Source organism: Filicampus tigris, chromosome 2 (assembly GCF_054856515.1).
Source record: "Filicampus tigris isolate MCC_2025a chromosome 2, RoL_Ftig_1.0, whole genome shotgun sequence".
Lineage (NCBI taxonomy): Eukaryota > Metazoa > Chordata > Actinopteri > Syngnathiformes > Syngnathidae > Filicampus > Filicampus tigris.
In genome coordinates, this window is record NC_141218.1 from 17,293,538 (window position 1) to 17,315,426 (window position 21,889).

At 40.3% G+C, this 21,889-nt stretch overlaps 2 protein-coding genes across 3 annotated transcripts; one reads left to right on the top strand and one right to left on the bottom strand.

Moving 5' to 3' along the window:
- Positions 1–212: 212 nt before the first annotated feature.
- LOC147151622 (heterogeneous nuclear ribonucleoprotein H-like) lies at positions 213–11,559 on the top strand. Of its 2 annotated transcripts, none has more exons than XM_086013732.1 (11): positions 213–435; positions 1,090–1,185; positions 1,268–1,423; positions 5,821–5,964; positions 8,544–8,682; positions 9,275–9,453; positions 9,605–9,738; positions 9,849–9,984; positions 10,073–10,150; positions 10,682–10,774; positions 10,878–11,559. In XM_086013732.1, exons 2-11 carry the CDS (start codon positions 1,104–1,106, stop codon positions 10,976–10,978), a joined length of 1,242 nt encoding a protein of 413 aa, XP_085869858.1. In that variant the 5' UTR covers positions 213–435; positions 1,090–1,103; the 3' UTR covers positions 10,979–11,559. The 2 variants fall into 2 exon arrangements, with proteins under 2 accessions (XP_085869858.1, XP_085869849.1); XM_086013723.1 differs by having other exon boundaries at positions 225–435; positions 9,275–9,489.
- Positions 11,560–11,562: 3 nt separating this feature from the next.
- Positions 11,563–20,593, bottom strand: rufy1 (RUN and FYVE domain containing 1). The gene is made up of 17 exons (XM_086013711.1): positions 20,265–20,593; positions 18,934–19,113; positions 18,709–18,826; positions 18,127–18,228; positions 17,917–18,040; positions 17,773–17,834; positions 16,660–16,795; positions 16,343–16,444; positions 16,120–16,236; positions 15,028–15,195; positions 14,862–14,959; positions 14,675–14,794; positions 13,041–13,170; positions 12,703–12,797; positions 12,569–12,617; positions 12,410–12,487; positions 11,563–12,323 (listed from the first exon to the last, which is right to left on the bottom strand). The coding sequence occupies exons 1-17, from the start codon at positions 20,572–20,574 to the stop codon at positions 12,180–12,182; spliced, it is 2,133 nt and encodes a 710-aa protein (XP_085869837.1). The 5' UTR covers positions 20,575–20,593; the 3' UTR covers positions 11,563–12,179.
- Between the last annotated feature and the right edge of the window lie 1,296 nt (positions 20,594–21,889).

Consider the following 21,889-nt stretch of genomic DNA (forward strand, 5'->3'; position numbering starts at 1 on the left):
ACGTCTTTCTCTTCCTTTTTTTTTTTATACGGGTAGGGTTAGTTTCACCTCAGCCCGCCATCCTGGGCCTGGGATTACGTCATGCGTTTTGGGCGTGGACGCACATTGAGGCGCCTTTCGGGGTTGCCAGATTAGAAATAAAGACACTTTCAAGAATTCGCGCACATTTGGTCCGATTTAGATATTGTTTCGTATTTTCTAGTATTTAAAACCACAAACGGACAACTTAATTCCTTTTAATGCTTTGAAATTAGTCTAATGCTATGACAACGGCGATAGGGTGGTCGACTGAGTCTCAAGTGAATGCGTGCTTTCATACTTATTGAAGGAGATTAGTTCAAACGCCTGGCAACCCTGCCTTCGGTTACATTTGGCTCCATCACGCAGGCCTTCGCCTTCCTTATTCGCAGCCTGTTCTCACTGTGATTTAAAAAGGTAACAGATGCACTCGCTCTTTCGATATATTTTCTACAGGGTAATGTTGTAACTCATGTGATAAGATTGTAGCTACAGGTAGGTTCTTCAAACGCATTTACATTTTAGTTAGCAAATATTTGCCTAGAAGCTAACGAGTTAGGCTAATGTGGCGCAGGCTGCGTGGGCCGCTTTTGTTCTTCAACCAGGGTGCGGTAGTGTGCACATAGCGAGAAAACTGGTCAATTGTCATTAAGTATTCATATTGTATCTTCAGTCCACGAAACCAATAGTTGTAATTTGTCATACATAACATAACACAACACAATATTATTAGACGAAGCCCTTTGCAATGAATGCACGAAAGTATTCCATTTTGTGAAGTAGCGCCATTCTTTCGGTGAAGTGGAACAGCTAATAATTGTGGTGGTGTACGCACGGCTCTTTTGTGTGAGCATTGAGCTTAAAATCCCCAAAGTCGATTGTTACGATCCAGTGCAAAATTTTAGTCGTATTTAAAGACTTCAAGATGTTGTGAATCACCTTCGTGTAAAATTTGAATTGACGAGAGACATGGTTTGACCCTTTGTGACGTTGAATAAATTTCCCTTCAAGAATTCAATATTCACTCTGAATTTCCATATTTGAAACTGATTAAAACTGTTTATTTTAAAGGCTTGTGACCAGATATGGCTGATGAAGGGTACGTTGTCCGAATCAGGGGTCTCCCTTGGTCCTGTTCGGTGGACGAAGTGCAGAGATTTTTCTCAGGTTGGCCTCAGTGTTTTTCACATGAATAAAAAACATTTAAATAAATGGAGGATTGCAATGTATGTTACATTCCAAATTTTAGACTGTAAAATTCTTGGCAATGGCGGCGGCGTCCACTTCACCTCCACAAGAGAGGGTCGTCCCAGTGGAGAGGCGTTTGTTGAGCTCGAAGCGGAAGAAGACCTCAAGCAAGCATTGAAGAAGGATAGAGAAACAATGGGTCACAGATATGTGGAAGGTAAGCACCATTAAAGAGAACCCCTATTTACAGCCTAGGATGCATTCCACACCCATCTGAAAATATGAAATGCAGAGAAACAATATTTAAAAAAAAACCATTGTTTTACTCTTCCCACATCCGTTAGGCATATTAAAACACTTTAAAATGTATTGAAAACACAACATTTTTTGCATGCATAAAATGTACTTACCGTTACTGTTCAGCAGTGATCCTCATTGTGGTACTAGTTCCACTAGTGGTATATGGGCTCCCTCTAGTTGTACAGCAAAGAATCACTGCCTAATTACAGTTCAGTTGCATTGATCTATTTAGTAGATTAATTTTGCATGTAATCTTTAAAGGGGAAGTCAAGTCATATTTTCTTTCAATTACAGTACAGGTGGTCCTCAGGTTACGAACGAAATGGAATTAACGCTTAATACCCTCTAAATCCCTAAATATCCGATGTTTGTCAGTGTCTTGCCTTTGGCCGACCTTTTGATGATATCCAGCTTCGTTTACATCGTATTTGGTTTCCTCTTGGCTGGAACAGCATCGCTAGAAGATCCTGATTTATTTATTTTTTTGACACACACACTCAACACTATGGGGCTGGAGTTGTAGGGGTGGGCGATATATATCGTCAACGATATCGTCAATCTTGCTTTCACAATGTTCAATTTGACATAATCGAGTATTAATACTGCCTCAAAATGGAGAACGAGTCAGTCGATGGCCGCAAAGTATGAGGAAATGATGAAACCCTCATTTGGCAAATCAGTGTGCATTGACGGCAGAGGAGGATGTTATAATCATTCACTGACTCAGCGGGCAGCACCCAATCACGTGACTCTGTGTGCACTGCAGCCGAGCTGTGTTTCATATATGTAGCGGTGTCCAGCCGGTAATCATAGCAAAGCGCAAGTCCACGTTTCTATTCTGTAAATGGTTTGGGGTTGACAAGACTGACTTCTGTGGGAATAACATTGTTAGGTGTGCCAAAACGGTCACCGTGAAGCGCAATTCTGTTCCACCACAAGCCATATGGATTACGAGGAAAAACAAGCACGCCAAACAAAAGCTTAGTAAACACACACACTCTGAAAACAATCGCCGAGTTGAGCCAACAAACGCGCACACACACACTGTACTTTAGCGAGCAAGTCAAACGTGACAGCCTGGATGAATTGCTTAACATTCAGTTAACACACTTGTAGTCCACAACGTAACTAGCCTGTATTCCTGAGGCATGTTGCGCAAACTACAACAGCGTATTAGTGTGACGCCAGGATACACTAAACATTGAAGTCACAAGTCTACATATTAGAGTGAAGAATGAGTGAGGAAAATGCACTTTTTGGTAAGTTGCAGTTTTGTTGTCCAACTTAATTCCGAATACGGTGGCCAATGTATGTGAATGGGTGTTGTCATGACGTCTTTTTTTCTATCTCGCTGGGTGACAGTAATACACCGCCACACAAATGACATATGAAATAATAAGTTTCCCCCCCCCCCCCCCCCCATTCTGATTGCTGTAATAAACACCTTTTCCTGATACTGATTCCTTTAGTAGTTAGTTAGCAGTGGTACATCAGTACTTAATACAGCTCAAAATGTCATTATATATGCCATATAATTATGGAATAGTTTACATTTAAATGACATAAACGTTCCCAAAAATCAATGCAAGTCTAGCCATAATTTTTTAGCTCTTTATTGTTAAATATTGCCGTAGAATATCGTTGTTTTGCAGAAGCTGTATTAAGCAATTTAAAATATAAACACGAGCTATTGTTCACAAACGCTGTCTATCCATAATTGTTCTGTGAAGTACTGATTTAAAATATTTTTTGTAGGATATCGTCAAATTATTGTTATTGAGTTTTTGTGAGAAAAAAAAAAATATATATATATATATATATTTTCCCCCCTATCGCCCACCCCTAGGCTGGAGACAATGGCGGGCGTGACTCGGGCGTCGTTAAGTCAAAACAACGTAGGTCGAGTACTGCATAACCCGAAAGCCTGTAATGTGTTCTATAATACGCGGCCCCACTAATCTAAACACGGTACTCTGATGGCCATGTTTTCACTAACAAGTTCATTTTATATATTTTTTGATCTGGAAAATGGAAAGAGTTGTCATTTTCTATTTTATCAATAAATTTGGGAGAAATGAGGAAATAAGTGACTCCATGAATAACGCCCCTTGTTAATGAGGACAATGGCCGCGCCCCCTACCTTTTCTTTGAGTTTTATATACGTTTCAAATATGTTTTATATGTTTAACATGAGGAAAATGGTCAGAAATGTGCAAATTAGTCTTAAAAAAACGATGTCAAAAAAGAATCATGATAAAATTGTGATCGTGATTTTATTTTTTAAAAATCGTAATATTTTTGCCAGATCGCCCACCCCTACTTATAACATCCAAAAACGGTGATCAATTGGCACCAATATTTATGTGAACATCCCTACTAATGCCCACCTCAACATATCAAAAGGCTGATTTATGAGAATGAGGAAATGTGGAAGTGAGCAAAGCTACATAGACTTAGGCTGGGACAAGCGCACACTGCTTCTTTGCGTTTAAAAAAAACACTGCTTCTTTGCTGATCACGGTTAGGTCGAGCGAGGCATTAAACACCAGTCAGGAAATTTACAGAGACTGAAGTGGGAATGAGTGGACGTGCACATTTATTTGGATGAGAAATGCCCCCAGTTATTCGACCAATAAGACGCAGTGGAACGTAACAGCCGAAACTACGTTCCAATGCGGCCACACTCGGCTGTGCAGTCAGCCTCCTCGCTGGAACTTTTTGTTAGCTGATGCTTGCTGGCGGCTGCAAGCGGTGTCGGACACCCCATGACATGAAGACGCAGGCTCATGATCACCTCCACACGCTGCGCGGACAGTAAGGAGCTAATGTTGTTGTGCTAACGCCTTTTGTTGAAACGTCCTGAAGCTAGTTGTTGCCATTAGCCGTCCCGTTATCCTACCTTTACCCGGAGAGGGAAGGAGGTGGGGGTATAAAGCTCCAATCTGCCTGCCTTGCTGCCTGCCCTGCTGCCTGCCCTGCTCCCTCCGGGGGATTGACACGAGTTTAGCGTCGCTAAATGTCCGAAATATAAACGGGTTTTGTGTGCGCATTCATGCTCTTGTCCGCTTTAGCTTAGGTAAGTGGAGGAGCAATTGCCACGGTATTTTGTGGATTTTGTGGAGGTGATCATGATGAGATCACGTTTTATGTCAATAAATCCAAACTATTGTGCAGAACACTTATACTTTCAATGGTTGAAGTGGACAAGAGCAATAATGTGCATTTGCATTTTGGTGGCGATCGGTCAGTTCGATCGGTTTTAGACAACAGAACTGACAAAGCGAGCAATATTAACACGCTTGGATCCCTCCCGTGACGTGGACAGCTGAGACCGAAAACATAACATAAGCCACGCCCCAAAAAGGGGTGGGGAAATTTGTTGTAAACCTAATCCCCAAAAAAGTCCTTAAATCACTTAATTTTAGTACTGATGTCATTTTTACATGCAAACCCATTATATGAGTGCCAATGTTAAGATTATCCAAGTGTCCCTTTAATATTGCGTTTGTGGAATATGAATTAAACAGCAAAATCCACCTGGTCTTAACCATCGCAGGGGACAGCCATTTTGCCTCTTCCTGCCACATGCTGTCACCTGAAAATGACATCACAGTAGCCAAGGGCTCAGGTAACGACCGTCACAGCTCACCTGGTGGTCATGTGACGTTTGCTAGTGCCCTTAGGCACTGTGATGCCTTTTTCAAAATGGCTACCCCCTGAGCTGGATAAAAATGGGAGGTTTTTGCGGCTTAATTTATATTCCACAAATGCAATATTAATCTGAATACCGTGATTAGACTAATAGGGGTGCATGTTATTGTAAAGTCAACATTTGACTTCCTCTCTCCCTCTTTAAGAAGTGTTTATTTTTAAAGTTTCATTTAGGTACTGATGTAATATTAAATACACTTTTGAGGAATAAACCCTCTGTCTCGTTTTTGATGTAAACTAAAATAGAAAAAAAACATGTTTGTAAATGAAATAAAATAAAAATGTTAATTAAGATAACTTACTGAAACTACAGCTTACATTTATAAAACTAATCTTGGTTATAGCAAAAATGTTACTCATTTTCATCTTTGTCATATAATTCCAAACAAGAGCTTTCAGAGTTGATTTTGAATGTGTGGAAGAAGAGGGGCCGAACAGTTGTTTGAGAATTGTAGTTTACTGCATTTGAATCAATAGTCATGTTTTTATTATGGTGCAGTATTATATTGTTTAAAAACATGAGTTGTCATAGGGAAAGTGACCAATTAACTGCTGATCACAGTACGATCATATTTGTGCAATTGCCTTGTGTTCCAACAACAGTGTTTAAATCAAACAATGTGGAGATGGATTGGGTCATGAAGCACACTGGTCCAAACTGTCCAGAGACAGCAGGAGATGGGCTTGTGCGTTTACGAGGCCTCCCCTTTGGCTGCAGCAAAGAGGAGATCGTCCAGTTTTTCTCAGGTAAAAAGTTTTCTTCATCTGTGATTATTCATTAATGGAATTATTTTTTATTTTATGTTTTAAATTAGATTATTTTTAATTACTAATTTGATCTTCCCTCCAGTCTTCCTTTGTTTCCGTTCTCCCGTATTTACTGAGCAATTCATATTGTTTTACAATTCCAAGCCCCTCTGACACTGCGGAATAATTAGATGAATCTCGTACATTATTCCAATAATAAGATGGATCTTTTAAAATAAAAAAAATAAAAAACAACAACAGTGATTGATATCCAAAACAAGCTAAGAATAATTATTAGCTTTGCCTCATGCAAGGGCGGGAATGTGCTATGCGAATGAGATGTGCCGGTATCCTTTTTTTTTGACATTGCCCTCCGTCTTGTTTACTGCAATTATAACCTAACAACTCTGTCAGTTTCAAAGTTGCAACAATGAATTAATTGAATTATTACTAAATTAAATGTGAACTATTTTCATCATCAATCGAGCTGTTTGAGTAGTTTTGTTTGTTTCTCAGATTCCATCTACTTGTAAATATTGACAGTAGATTGAACATCTTTAGTTTGTGGACAAAATACATTTAAGCTTTGGCAAATATTTTCCATGTTTTTTGACAAACAACATTAATCCATTGATGAGTAGAGAGACTAATCCACAGATTAATCAATGACGAATATAATTGAGACTTGCAACCCTAGTCATTTTATTTCAGTAAAGCACAGCAAGCAACACCAAAAAGAGCAAAATGAATGCCCGGTTTTGTCCCACTCTGCCCAATCTTGACTATAAATCGCCATTACTAACTCGTCAAGCTATACAAGCACGTCATCCACTTTGTGTAGGCTCAGAACACCTACCTACAGACTGTGTCATTATATGTTTAAAGTGACTCAAGTCAATTTGACCTTGTATTAATCGAAGCGTACCGGCACATCACCGTCAATGTGATAATCCAGGGGTCACCAATTTCTTGGAAAATTGTCAGCTACCTCCTGGTAGTAGTCGATAATGCCAAAGGGCTTCCAATTGTATACACACTTCTGAAATAGCTCCAGTTATCTTTTGTTAGACTGATGCTGATTGTGATGTTTGGCAGAATAAAATTATGATAACTGATTCATGAAAAAAATAAATGTATAATGAACATTATTTTTGGGTCCCTTAACACTTACAACAAAGATTTAGTCAGAATTAGTCAGAACTATTGAATGTTTTACAATACTTTGTCCTTTTAACTATTAAGCGGACGATTTTCATTTAGTATTATTTTTTAGGGGGGGATGTTTGAATGTCATTGTCTTGTTATAATGTGTTAAAAAAAATGCAAAAAATTGGCCAATTTTTGCCGATTCACTTGATTCAATGAATCAATAATTGACATTCATCTAAATGAAGGCACTGCGCATGTAAATGATTTCTCAGAGCGCTTATCCACAATGGCCAAGTTGGAAACAGATAAATAGCATTTTGCAACACTTGATTACTTAAAACCTCTGCAAGTGTTTAGTTCCCAATGATCTTTTGTGCAACAATTCCTAGGAAATCACAGTGTGACATCACTGTTGAGCTACGTTTAGAACATGCCCTCGGGATACCATGTTGGTGACCCCTGTGATAAGCTCTTCCTTCCTTATCCAAAAGTCATCGTATTATTTAAAAATTAAGCAATGGAACCATGGAGAAAAATAACTTTCCTCCCTCTCGCACTTGGTTTCCTTTCATCCTAATTAAAGTTAGTAAAGAGGAAGTCATGCCCCAATTTTTTTTTTTGCAATACGTTCTATGTGTACGGTATTCTGATTGATATTGCGTTTGCGGGATACGAATTCCTCAGGTTAATCCCAACATCAATGTCAGGGGACAGCAATTTTGACATTCTACTGCCCTCCGCTGTTGACTAAAGACTAAAATTGACGTCAAATGCCTTGCAATCCTCACGCGACCAAACCCAGAAAACAGGATAGCCCTGCGCAGTCAATTTCAGTTGACAGCTGGTAGCAGTGCAGGACAAAATGGCCGCCTCCCGAGATGGCTTAAAACGGGCGGGTTTTTCCGTTCCGTTCTTATTCCACAAACGCAATACTTACCAGAATAGCGTGTCTAGACTAGTGGAGGCACATGGAACATATTGCTAAGAAACATTTTGATTGGATTTCTACTTAAAACTCCTACATTCAGTTCATCATCTCTGCACTGTGACTGCCCCCTCACCCCCTGAAATTTTCTTGCATTTGGCTTTAAAACTCCTTTGAATGAACGTGACAATGTTGTCGTAGCACACAATGGGTCAAGAGTAATTTGAATTCATTCATGTCACCCGCCAGATTGTCTCGTCATCAACAGACCGTTGCTAGACTAATGTGCCCTTCTCCATCCCTCTACCCATTCCTCTTACCATTTCTCACTCTTGTAATTTGTTCCAAATTGCCAGTGGCCGGTTAACAACTCCACTGGTATGTGTGATGATGTTTAGAGTGTTCCATAAGTTTTCTCTCTCTCTCTCTTAGAGACATTTCCTTGTGTGATTGGGCATGTGATTTAATATGTTCCCCGCTGGGGTTATCTGTCCTTGGGTTGAAGGGTTGGAAATCGTGCCAAATGGGATAACATTGCCGGTGGACATCCAGGGGAGGAGTACGGGGGAAGCCTTCGTGCAGTTTGCTTCACAGGATATAGCTGAAAAGGCTCTAAAGAAACACAAGGAAAGAATAGGGCACAGGTGGGGATGGTTGGTTGGTTGGCTGGAAACATTGCTTTTTCTTTATGGTGTGCACCCTCAACATGAACTCACTGACACGTTGACTTCTGTAATTTGTACCACAAACACACACTAACCTTCATGACAAAATGCAACACATTTGCTCCATGGAAACATGTTTGTAAAATCAAATTGAGCACATTGACAAATGATGGCAACAAATGGTATGTCAGTAGCAGACTGCTGTGTAGTGGTTTACATTGGTAAGGATAATCGCTGGAGGCCAACTTTGCAAGGACACGGAGCCCGCCTTCACAGGTAACGCTGCCCGGCTAATAACAGGACACTGGCTGCCACGGCAACAATACAGGGCATCTGATTTTTGAGTTCTAAGTAAATCCAGTTCTAAAAAAAAAAAAATAAAACATAGCCTAAGGCCCTTTTCCATTTGGCAAGCTTCATTTTTATGCCGTTAAACTCCCATTTCAATTAACATGGCCTAAGCAAATTACTGTACTACTGTGACGGGCTGCACCAAGACAGTTTCTGCATTAGCAAACCCCGCCCCAAACCTTTCCTCCTTCCCTCATTGTGGCCTTTCTATGCACGTCAGGTACATTGAGATCTTCAAGAGTAGCCGCGCCGAGGTTCGAACTCATTACGAGCCCCAGCGGAAGCCCATGAGCATGCAGAGACCGGGCCCGTATGACCGGCCCTCTAGCGGGCGCGGCTACAGCATGATGAACCGGGGCGGCTCCTACGACCGAATGCGCCGCGGAGGCTACGGAGGAGGTGTGTCGAGCGGACGAAGAAGTGAAATCCGATTTGGTGATCAATTGTTGCAGTATTCTCTCCATTCATGCCAGATGGCACACACGTGGTAATGCCATTAGGAAAACAAATCCTCCTAAAACGAGTCCATCTCGCTGATATATATATTCAGGCGTTTCGGACGGCCGGTACAGCGACGGCGGCGGCGGCGGCGGTGGCGGCGGCTCGTCCTTCCAGAGCACAACGGGCCACTGTGTCCATATGAGAGGGCTTCCTTACAGAGCCACTGAGTCAGACATCTACATTGTAAGCCCGAGTGGACTTAGCAAAAGAGAACTTGGATTACTGCAAACGCTTCGGTCCTCTCCTTTCGAGAATGTATTGTGTTCAAAGCGCCTTTCCTTTGCTTGTGGCAGTTCTTTTCCCCATTGAATCCAGTGCGGGTTCATATTGAGGTCGGCCCCGATGGCAGGGTGACCGGGGAGGCTGATGTTGAGTTTGCGACGCACGAGGATGCGGTGGCCGCCATGTCCAAAGACAAAGCCAACATGCGTGAGTTTGGCACAGCTGATGCCGGCGACCTCAAAAATTGGCAAAGCGTGGAAATGATCCTCACTGGTAGTCTTTCTGTGCCCCTCAGAGCACCGCTATGTGGAGCTGTTCTTAAACTCAACAGCAGGTGGCAGTAACGGCTCCTACAGCAGCCAGATGATGGGAGGTGAGTATGGCTCGTTCATAGTCGGGCTGGAAGGGGGACTGATTTTCTGCCCTGCAGTTCAATGGCTTGGACGAGTCCACTTTAGCTCACAAGTGTTGCGCGTCCGTGCAGTAGGCACGCAAATGTGTAGTGGCCCACGCGCTCATGCCTGTTGTCCCACTAACGGAGAAGTCTTTGTTTAGCATACCGTCCACAATCTTGGTTTCATGACAAAAATGCACACATAATCCAGAACGTTGCTCAACAAGCAGCAATGCAAACGTTTTACTGATCTTAATTTACGAAATAATACACTTTTATCTGCGATTGGTTTAATCTTCATAATTAATTTGAATGAATTCGGGCAGAGAGTATCAATGAATCTAAGGCTACCGCATCGTTGTGACTCAATAGCGCCCCCGGTGGCCTACCGGGAATTTCCACGCTGCTCCAGGTGGGCCACTCTGGGCCTGCTCATAGAAGTCAAACACTTTGAATGGTTTGTTGAAAATACAACAGAACATAATTTTTGATCCATGTTATTCCTCATAGGGAGCCAATCGTCTTACAGTGGAAGCCAGCTGAGCTCAGGTTATTCTGGTGGATACAGCAGCCAAGGAAGCATGGGCGGCTACAGTGATTATAGTGAGTGCCATAGCATTTGCCCTGAATACCAACAATTGTTTTTTTGGGTTGATCACCTTGGAACTGTGGGGTCCTATATTGTGTATTATCTCTCTCTTGTTAGGTAACCAGGGCGGAATGGGAAGCAGTTACTATGGTGGCGGTGGAGGAGGCGGCAGTAGCAGAAGCTCCATGAATGGACTTGGTGGCGGATGGGGAATGTAGTCTTTTTTTCTTTTCTTTTTTTACCATTGTTGAACCGTTTCGTTTTTCGTGAGGATTTGTTTTAAGTCGGCATTTTGCTGCAAAGACCGGAAATGTCTCACCCATAAGGAAACAAGGTGAGGTTGTGAACATATTGATGGGTGGGGTTTGTACATTTTTTTAGAGTGCTTGGTCCTGAGACAGGAAAGAGATTGTTTGCTATTGGTTGTCACCTGTTCCTCTGTCATAAGGACGCTCCAGTTTCATTACCAGAATTTTGTCCAGTTTTCCTCAGACACCCAAATCAATGCTGGTGTTTTACCACATTTTGTATGTCAGAGTGCATGAACAAATCTAAGACTTTTGACCGTGTTTCAACTTTTTCAACAGTGCTTTGTTTAATTTCCAGTGGTACAATGTAAATCTAAATTCCACATTGACATTTGCAGCATGTTTAAGGTGTGACCAGTTACAAGGCACTTTTTCTTCACGGGAACCATCTGGAGTAAGTCAGTCTGGAATCACTTGACATGACCTGTCTTCTGCCTGTAATGCTATTTGTATTTTCTGTGAGCAAAGTGAATAAACTAGTTGGACTGTCATGGAAACGTTGAAAATTTTATTCATTCATCAAATATCAAGTTAAAAATTCCCCAGATTATAGAAAACAACTCTTAACTCATTCACTGCCAGACATTTTCAGACCCTCTTTTACCCCAATGTTTGAAAAAATATAAATAAATTCCTGGGATTGAATGGCTGGACTGTGAAAAGACAAGTCAATTTGTCAATGGCAGCGAATGAGTTAAGAGTACACAATCCACCACGTGTTAATACATTCTAAAATAGATTATCATTCTATACACAATTTGCAAAGATGCAACTGAGACGCAGGACTGGTGTAAACTTAGCTACTGCAGTGTTAGTGCATTACGATGTGAATAAAATTAGACAATTCTGGGGAAACTAATGCGGCATACCTACGTCAGAAATAGAAAAGCAGACAGTAAAAGGGTTCATTGAGTCCTGCCCAGCTTGACAGCCTTTCCCCTCCTCCAGCAAAATGATCTTCAACAGTACTGAAACCATGTAATGCATGAAAGTTCCTGAATTTCAGGTAGCAAGTTCAGATGTAACACCAAATTGACATTCATAAACAATCGTGGCTAAGCATAGTGTCTGTGCGGCGCGAGATACAAATATTTGGCGGGTCAGTGTCGTGTCAGGAAGATTTGGATGAACTCCTCTGCAGCAACAAGGCGTGACACATGTCACAGACCCGCACGGGACGAGGATACGAAGGTAAGGCCAGCTCGTTACTGGAGCAAGTGCTGCAGTAAATATCCCCACAGTTCCTGCAATGGTGCTGAAAACAAAAAGCGGGTGTGAGAGCCACACGGGAATGCTTGGCTTCAATCTGAATAATTTTTTTTTTAAAAAAGCAAGACTTGCCTTTCTTCGGGAGATCGAGAACTCTTTTTGACATTGCTTGCATTGCGTGGCCTCGTCATCTTTTAACCAGGCGTGGCCCTGCAAGGAACACTCAGCATTTAACAGTATTTCAAATACAAATTGATGTATAATATACACCATATGTATTGACCATTTTACCTTCAGGGCTTTGTTAACCTCCTTAAAGTCTTCCATTTTGAGTTTAGACCTTATGAAAATGTGAAGGAATAACATGACATGTCGTGTGACTGGCAACAAAAAAAGGAAATTGGTCAACTTAGAAGAGCACTGACTGGCTGAGATGCAGCCCCATCTCCTGCAAAGCCTGCTCCTGCTGCTCACACATCTGCTGCAGCTGCTGCTTCTCCAGCTTCAAATCCTGCAACTCCTATAGGAAAAATAAACTAAAATAAAAATTACACGTATTATGTAGGCCAGACACCGCAGACTGACAATGTAAGGACGGGAGCGCTTTAAAAGGACGAGGACGGATGGGGTCGGAGGACGATTATTTTTATGAATGAGGACGGACTGGCAAAAAGGGTAGAGTGCTCATTTATCCCTGAGCACCGTCAATCATATCAAATATAATGCATGGATGCATGCGAGGTAAAACTCCGGAATTACTGACGGCTTGCAGGCCTTGGAGTTGTTGCAGTTGAGTGCGAAGCTCAGCACTGTTGTCCTGCTCCCTCTGGAGGGCTTTCTGAAGGCCTTGTCGCTGTTCCCTCTCAACCACAAGCTCCTTCTCCAAGCCCAGCCTGACCGCACAGAAGACAATACTGTAAGTCCAAGTCAAATGTCTTGTTAGCAGCCAAACTGTCCAACTTAAAACGCTGTACTCTATATCCAAAAGACCCAGAGAACAAGAACACAGATGAAAGTTTGACAGTATAGCGTATTATTTACTAGTTTTCTATTCTTCAAGCACAAACTTTAGCAGTTGCGGCCCAATTTTTCCCCTATCCGCACCATGGTTATTGTAGTTAACAAAACCAAATGAAGTACCAAAATCTAAAATAAAATAGATTTAAAAATCATTACCGAAATAAAAATGAAAGCTATAAAAATCCATTTTTTTCATTGCTTTTAAACAACAACAAAGATAGTAATTCAACTCAGTAATTCATTTAACATACATTTTTTTCATTAATGTTCTTATTCAACACGACAACCAATGACGAACGACATACACCTTCAAATGTAAACATAATCATTTTTGAAGTTATGATCCGACATACAACGTGAACGTTGCTATTTGCAAATATGCACGATCAAAAGATGACACGATTAATTGTTATTTACGTCCTGTGGCTGCCGTCTAGTTATTAGCGGTTAAACTGTTAATGTTGACGTGGGAAGGTTGTGCAAACTTTGCTCGCATTTTCATGCTTTCCACTTCATCACGTGGGCGCTTACTTGTTCAAATGATTCAACGGGTTTCTTGTACTGCCTCGGTTTTTGACGACATACCTTGCACAACGGCTTCCTCCACGTCGCTCTGGAGATGCCACCACAAAAGTGATGGGAAGAAACTTCTCTTGTCAAATTAGCTTCATCTTCGGACGATTGCGTTAAGTCATGGCTGCACGTTTGGTAATTGTTACCATTACTTTAGGTTTACTGCTTCTTCCTCCTTCGGTTTGTGTTCACTTCAACTTGCAAAACAAACTTAGAAGGACAAGCTGGACTCTGATTGGCTGCAGTTGAGCACATTTTCGCTGCGCCCGATTGAGTAAATATGCTGACAGCTCGCAGCTGGTCATGTAATCACATTAGGTTTTCATAATAATAATGACAATAATAATAATAAATGTAATATATTTAGTGACATTATGCATTAACGGGTAGGTAGAGCAACAGGTTGAATTTTTGTCTGAAGTACAATGCATGATTAAATCCATATTACGCAAGCTTTTTATAAGTCAAAACTTAAAAATGAAAATATTTTTCTCAAACCTGATATGCTAGGAAAAAAAAAAAGTAAAGACGTTTTTATTAAGTCAGCGTCAAAAATACGTGAAGGAACACATGAAGTCATTCATTAAAATGTGCGGTTGATCAGCGTAATTATAGCGAACATGTCCTTCATTTTCATCTTCGTCAATAAACTGAAGCTAATAAAAATTAAACAAAAGCAAAGCATTAAAAAACAAATTCCGCTCCAAAAACTAATTGAATTAGCAAACCAAAAGTCAAAACAAAATAAAAAATGAACCCATGAAATATCTCTGCACCGCACAGTGACGGATAAAGTTCGTGTACCTTAGTGCATCCAGGTCACTCAGTTGTTTTTCAAGAGCGTTCACTTTTCCCTCCAGCTCAACCCTCAGGTCCTTATCAGACTGGTCGCTCTTCTTACGATCCTTTTCTGAACTCTGAAGCCTAAAAAGCACGCCAACTCATTAGCATCGTTCGTCATTGTCAATGCGATCAACGCACAAAAACACACCTCCGCTCGAGTTGTGTCATGGCTTTCGCCATGTCGTCCATCTTCGTCTCCAGTTGTTCAGCCTCTGCCTGTTTTTTGGCCGCCTCTTGTTCAAAGTCCTGCAGAGCCCCCGAACTGGTCAAAATGCATCTTGTGTTTCAATGTAGGTGTAATGTGTAAAGTGTACCTGAGCTTTGTGGAACATTTGAAGGTTCAAAGCTTTGACTTGGTCGAGCTGGAGTCGCAGGGCCGCCAGCGTGTCCTGTTTCTCATGCGAGTCCTTCTCCAGCAGCTTCATGGCCATCTCCATCTCCTGTTTCAGACCCAACTGTAGTTCCAGCTCTCGCTCCAACTCCTAATCATTGCCGACGGGTGAGAAATCAGACGCCGTCATACAACAGAATCACCTTTTGGACGAAACGGTGATGTCAGAACCATGATGCATGCGCTCAGAAATTGAACATGATGATAAAAGATGTGCTGTACTTATTACATTATATTTACATGGAAGTTTGTTTTTATTCTTAATACGATGTTTCTAGTCACGTTTATTTCTATAGCATGTTTAAAAAAATCTATTGTAAGAATAACATTACGGCCTGACAATCAGCCTATAATAGCTCTTTTAAAAACGGGCCAAAATCTGTGCTTTTTTTAAACGATTTTTTTAAACACATTACAACGTCAAACAAAGATAATGACATTCAAACACCGCCCCCATAACACAAAAAAAACAAAAACAATACAAAAATTTTCACTGTAAAATTGAAAAATACTACAGGCCAAAGTATTGTGCAACAGTTAAATCTTCTGCCTTTATCTTTATTCTTGTAAGCATTAATGGAGATAAAATAAGTTATTTGATTTATTATAAACATTTTTTTTTAATTAAATTGGTCGATTAATTAGTTATGAGAACTTTACCATGCCAAATATTGGAATTGATATCAACCACAAACAATCCATATTGGTCGGGCTCTACATAATATAAATATACATATACATTGAGTTTTAAATATCGATTGAGTTATTATTGTCCCGTACACAAAACAAAAACAAGAATAACGTCATAAGAATTCAACAGATGTGACTTGAGATCTTAACTGTACAGTCACAAAATGGACTTGACGTTAATGTGTAGTTAAGCTGCATGCATATAGTCTGAACTGAAACTGAAAAATCTGTGCTTATTTCCCTGTTATTTGAGCGAAGGGCTTCTATGTAAATGTCTATGTAAACTTAGCCAAATATTCAGAGCTACTGACTATCAATACCTGACCTGGTGAATGCGTTTTTCTTCTTTGAACTGCTTCCACACGACATTGTACATCTCATCCAGGCCTTGCCGGGTTTGTCTGTACGTCTCCAGCTCCGCCTGGCTGTCCTGAAGTGCCGCCTTGAAAAGCAAAAATAAAAAAAACAAACAAAAAAAAAACCCCACAAGATGCTAGTTTATTTTTCCCATTTGGAGCCGTGTCAAACTGAAGCATTCGCATTCTGACCTCTTCCTTTTTCTGACTGGCCAGAACGATCAGCTCGTTGTCCTGTCGCAGCTGTTCCTGTTCTTCTCGCAGAGAGTTGATTCTGTCCGTCGCAGCCGCAAGCTGAAAGAAAAATACAACACAAAGACAATCAGGAATGTTTGCCTGGTTTGTCAATGTCAGAGTCAAATGTATGGGCAAGGAAAAAAAAAAAAAACACATTTCTAACCTTGAAACATGAAATATTGGCATCAAAAACCGATGACTCCCTGTAGTGCTTTTCTGACAAACACTGAAACATTTTTTTCCCATTGCCCCCCCCCCATTCAACTTCTGACCTCTTCTACAAGTTTGCTGTTGGTTTTCTCCAGAGAGTCCATCTTCGCCTGTAGGTCTGTGACTGTGCCACTGAGGTGACGATTCAACTCTTCAATGTAATGCTTCTGATCCAAGATGGCCGTCATCTTGGCGTTACTGAAATGACATGAACGAGACAGAAACGGTACAAGGGTGAGAACTCTCTGGAGATGTTTACTTTTAGACTGCAGGAGCTTCTTGGTTTAGAACATTCTGTTAAAAATCAGTGTGGTTCTTCGCATGCCAAGTACCACCGAAAAAATATGTAGGCCTCCAAATATCACCACCATAACAACGTTTAAAAAAAAAAAAAAAACAGTAGATTAAATTTTTAAATTCTAAATTTTCATCAAAAATAAGAGGTTTTGTTACTGAAGTTGTAAAATTTAGAGGAAAAAAAGAGGCACAATTTGAAGGGGAGGTTTTTGAGGAAAAACTGCAATATATATGAATAAAGTCAAAATATTGGGAGGAAAAAAAAAAGAGAAAGCAAAGTTGCAATATTGCGGGAATAACAACCCCCAAGTTCAACAAAGGGAATAAAGTTGAAATATTGGGAGGAAAAAAAAAAAACACTGACATTACCCCAGAAAAGTCAGAATGTCACAAGAAACATTAAAAAAAAAATTATGCCAAGATACAGAAAACTCAAAATGAAACAACAATGAGGTAGAAATATTACATGACAAACATTTGTAACTTATGAGAATGTCTATTACATTACAACTATTACAAAGTTGTATTATGAGGAAAGACATTTTTATAGGAATGACGTCAAAATATTACATGAAAAAAGAGAAAATTATTCAAGAGTAAATTTGTTACAAATGCTTTACAATAGATAAAATATGCCGCTATCACTTTATGCTGTTTGAAAATTAGCACTGCACCTACCAGCAAGTATAGGGAAAAAAAAAATTACAAATATTTGTCCAAAGGTTCTCCCAAATTTAAGTATATTATGTACCGTCTGACATCTAATGGAAGAGCATCTAATTGTTCTACCTGTCACTATAAGGCCCTGGCCTACAGTAGACTGATGAACAAAGGCAAAAAAAATCATTGGTGGAAAATCATTTCTGGACTATACTCACTCTTTCGGGGTCTCGGTGCTGGTCGAGTCTTTCAGATAGAGGGAGAAGTCAATGACTCCCACCTAGATAACAGAAAAATAATACCACTGTGTGTGTGTGTGTCCTACTTTAATTCATAACCGGGGATGAGGTGGGGTCGCTCACCTGAGAATCCAGGTCTTCGCCTTTAATACAGAGGTTTGCATCCAGGACATTGAGGCCCACGAGCAGCCCCCCCATCACCGCCCCTTCCTCCTCCATCATCAGGGCTCCGGGGTCATAAAACTCACTAGGGGGACACAAACGGGGATGGTCTTAACAATGATAACATTGCAAATTGGCCCAAGCCACGAAAAAAGTATTCAACTTAGTCACCTCAGGAGATCTTTGCAGTCTAGCAAGACTTTCATATAGTCAGCCATCGTCTTTTGCATGAGCGCTAAATGCAGCCATGCCCTCCCTCTCCCCAAACCAGTCCTAGAAACACAAAACAGACACGTTGTAGTTTCATTTTCTACACCGCCTGGCCATATTGGGGTCATGGGTTACTTAGAGCGTATCCCAGCCGACTTTGAGCGAGAGGCAGGGTACACCTTGGACTGGTTGCCAGTCCTAAACAGCCATATTAGACTTTAGGAGTTTATTTTTTTTTATGGGCAAAAGCATTTTTTAAAATAGATGAAGACAAAGTTCTATGTATCGTTTTTTTTTCTTTCTGAAAAACGATCCGATTCATGACTCAAAATCCGGGATCCGATCCAAACCATGATTTATATGATCCGTTGCACCACTAGTTGCCAGGGCTTTTTTCATTTCCATCCCTTCATTCAAAAATAGGACATTATTTTATTTGACATAAATTGATTGCGATTCACTTAGTGTTTTCAGTACCAGTTCTTTAAAACGGGCAATTTAAAAGCAATGTAAAGTTGAATTGTCGATTTGACTAAACCATACTTGATGCCGGGCAGGTCTCTGGCACTTGTGGCTATGTTGGCAGATTCTGGACACAACCGCTCAGTCAGCTCCAAGGGTCCCCAAATGGATTTGTTCTGACCGATGAAAGACTTCTTGGCTGAAAGAAAAAAGACCATGTGTCTTTGAACTGATATTGGATACACACACACACACACAAATGCAATGGCATTCTCTGTGTATGTTTAACAATCAAGTTACCTGTACCTTTTAGTCCATGTTTGAGACAGTGCTCCAGTACTAAGAAGAACTGCTGCAAGGGCGGGTACTCAGAGTCCAGCGTCCTGCCCAAACTCAGTGAGGACTGGATTACAACCTTGATGCTGAGCTTCAACATGCTGAGAAGATTGGATCTTTCTATAGCCATCGGGTCTTTGGGAGGCAGCACTGATTTATAACAGAAAGCACAAACATTTTAAACACACCAATTAGATTTCTGTGGAACACCGCACTATGAATACCACTTTTTAGTGGACGACGTTGGAACATTTATTTGATATCTTTTATATCTTTATTCAGCTGAAGGTTTATGAACTGGTACTTTGTCCTCCATTGTAAGCCAATTCTGTAAAAGGACTGTGTATGAGTTACCAGTAAAGGAAAACATTTCTAAACACTAATGGGACAACTTTGTCATACTAGTAGGAAAGGCTGAACGATTTTGATTTGGAGAAAATTTTTACTTAATTTTTTAATCAGAGATGCAAATAAAAGTGCTGATTCGGAATCGGTCCTCATTTTTTTCTGTAGCACATCATGTTTTCATAATAATAATATTAGTACTATATTTAGTAATATTTATTAATTAAGGGTTAGGTTCAACAACAGGTGGAGTTTTTTTTTCTCAAACGTCATAGCTATAAATTACAGCACAAGGTAAAGTCCATATTGCGCAAATGAAAATATCTGATAAATCTGATGGCTACGAAAAAGCAAAGGTATTTTGGAAATTAGCGTCATATAAATAAATACAAAGTATAAATAAAAAGTTCACCCGCCAACTAAAATAAAACAGTTTCTTGTTTTGTTTTTCCAAATTGTATTCTACTACATATTCTATGTTTTGCTTTGAATGTTTTAAAGCACTTTGAGTTGCATTTTTATGTATGAAAAGTGCTATATAAATAAAATGTGATGATGATAGTGCAATGGCACTAGTGAGGCAAAACTGTGCACTATTACTAGGTGGACCGCTCCGCTAAATTAACTAGTACAATGTCACTAGTAAAGCTGACAAGTACAGTAGTGCACAGTTGTGCCTCACAAGTAACATAATTGAAGCCAAAGTTGTCCTACTGGTGAACTAGTACATGGCTCTCAAGGGTATCGAACAAATGCTCAAACGGTTTTCCGCGGAAAATACGCCAGTCAGACGTTAGAGAAAGATATACAAGTCAAAGGAAGCAGGCATGACGACGGAGCCATAAAATTTAGATTTTCTCTCTGGGAGTCATGTGTCTTGACATCTGACGTCTCAGTAACAGTCCAAAATGAAGTGTCAATTTAGTTCGATGGTGTCCGTATTCTATCCCACCTACCTGGAAGCTTCTTTCCCGTGCAGGTTAAATCAGTTTCGGGTTCTTTTACCGCCGCGGGGTTCTCAGAGGAGTTCCTCCGGGCAGAAGCGTAGCTCACCCCGCTACTAAGCGTCTCCGTGGCCTTGCGAGCCAGCAATAAAAGCGGAGCTGGCCAGCTGCTCTCCGACGGCGACCTCTCAACCCGGCCGTGAGCGTTGTTATTACAGGCGTTGTCGTCAGTGTCCGTGCTTGAAAGTTTGGCGACCTCTTGGTCTTGTTTTGCTTCGCCATCCTCTGTTGTTGTGTTTACTTCCTCCAACTCGTCAGCCATGTTTGCCCCCCCTCCCTTCTTACTGTATAATCACGTGATACGTCACATCTTGACCCTCTTGGCGGTCATTAAAACTATCCAAAAATTGCACTACCGCCATCTGTTGACTGGAGTTTAAACTACATTGTCAAATGTGGCGCATTTACTCACTGTGGAGAATTAGAGATACTTGTGTAAAAAATATTCAGACCTTTTATTTATTTAGTTTGTTTTTAAACGTCGGTTCTCTTGTTTGTAAATGCTTTTAAATGTTCTACTTTTCATTATGTGAAGCACATTGAGTTACCTTGTTATTAATGTCAAATAGTTAAAAGGATCTCAACCGATGTTGACTTTACCTCTTAAGAGGTACCCATTATCCGTGGAGGATGATAAAAGTAACCTTTGGGACAAAGTAAAGTAACAAATCTAGACATCCTTTCAGATGTAAAAAAGTCCTCAGAAAAAAAATCAAAACTCAGATACCTGAAAAAATCTGCTTACACAGAAACAAATTATTTGTACTTTGTTACATCCCACCACGTCATGTCTATAGTGAAATTACCACCGATTAAAATTATTCAATTGATAACTTTATGTTACAACATACACATGTTTCTATTACCTGTTTACTTCTACTTTTTCATCAACTACAGGGTTGACTAAAAGTAGGTATACACGTTTTAAATTAACTTATTCAAGGAGGAAGGAAAGAAATTTGAAACCTTAACTTCAAAGCTTAACACAGGCAAAAACCTTAAATTGAAATCCTAACCCTTTTGAAACACTGTTTTGAAACACTAATGCTGTCTTAAAATATTACTTTGAAACCCTAACCTTCCATGAAACCCCAACACTTGCTTTGAATCTCTTTGAAATTCTAATCTGTGCTTGATAGTACTATAATGTCATAGAATATATTTTTCAAGTGTATAACTACTTTTAGCCCACCCTGTAATTGATCGGGATTTGTGTTCCGTGGTTGCAGATAGATAGAAACCATGTTTTTGCAACAACTGCTGTTCAGTAGCTCACAATGTGTATTATGCAGAAATTAAAATGCCTTGGTGGAGGTTTGTGCTCCTAGTTGTTTATGTTTCTTGTTTGTGTAATTTAAGACATAGCGGTGGTCTTATTTTGTAGCGTGGGCTGTACCAACAGACATGTCTATTTTGGCCCGAACCCTCCCAGTCTAATATCCTTGTCACACTCTTTAAAAAAGGATACTGAGAATAGAGAGGGAGAGAAAGAGAGAGAGAAGGAGAGAGAGAGTCACTAATAAAATTTAAGCATGTACATTATTTTGTCTAAGCCAAAAGATTAAAAAGGCAGTTTT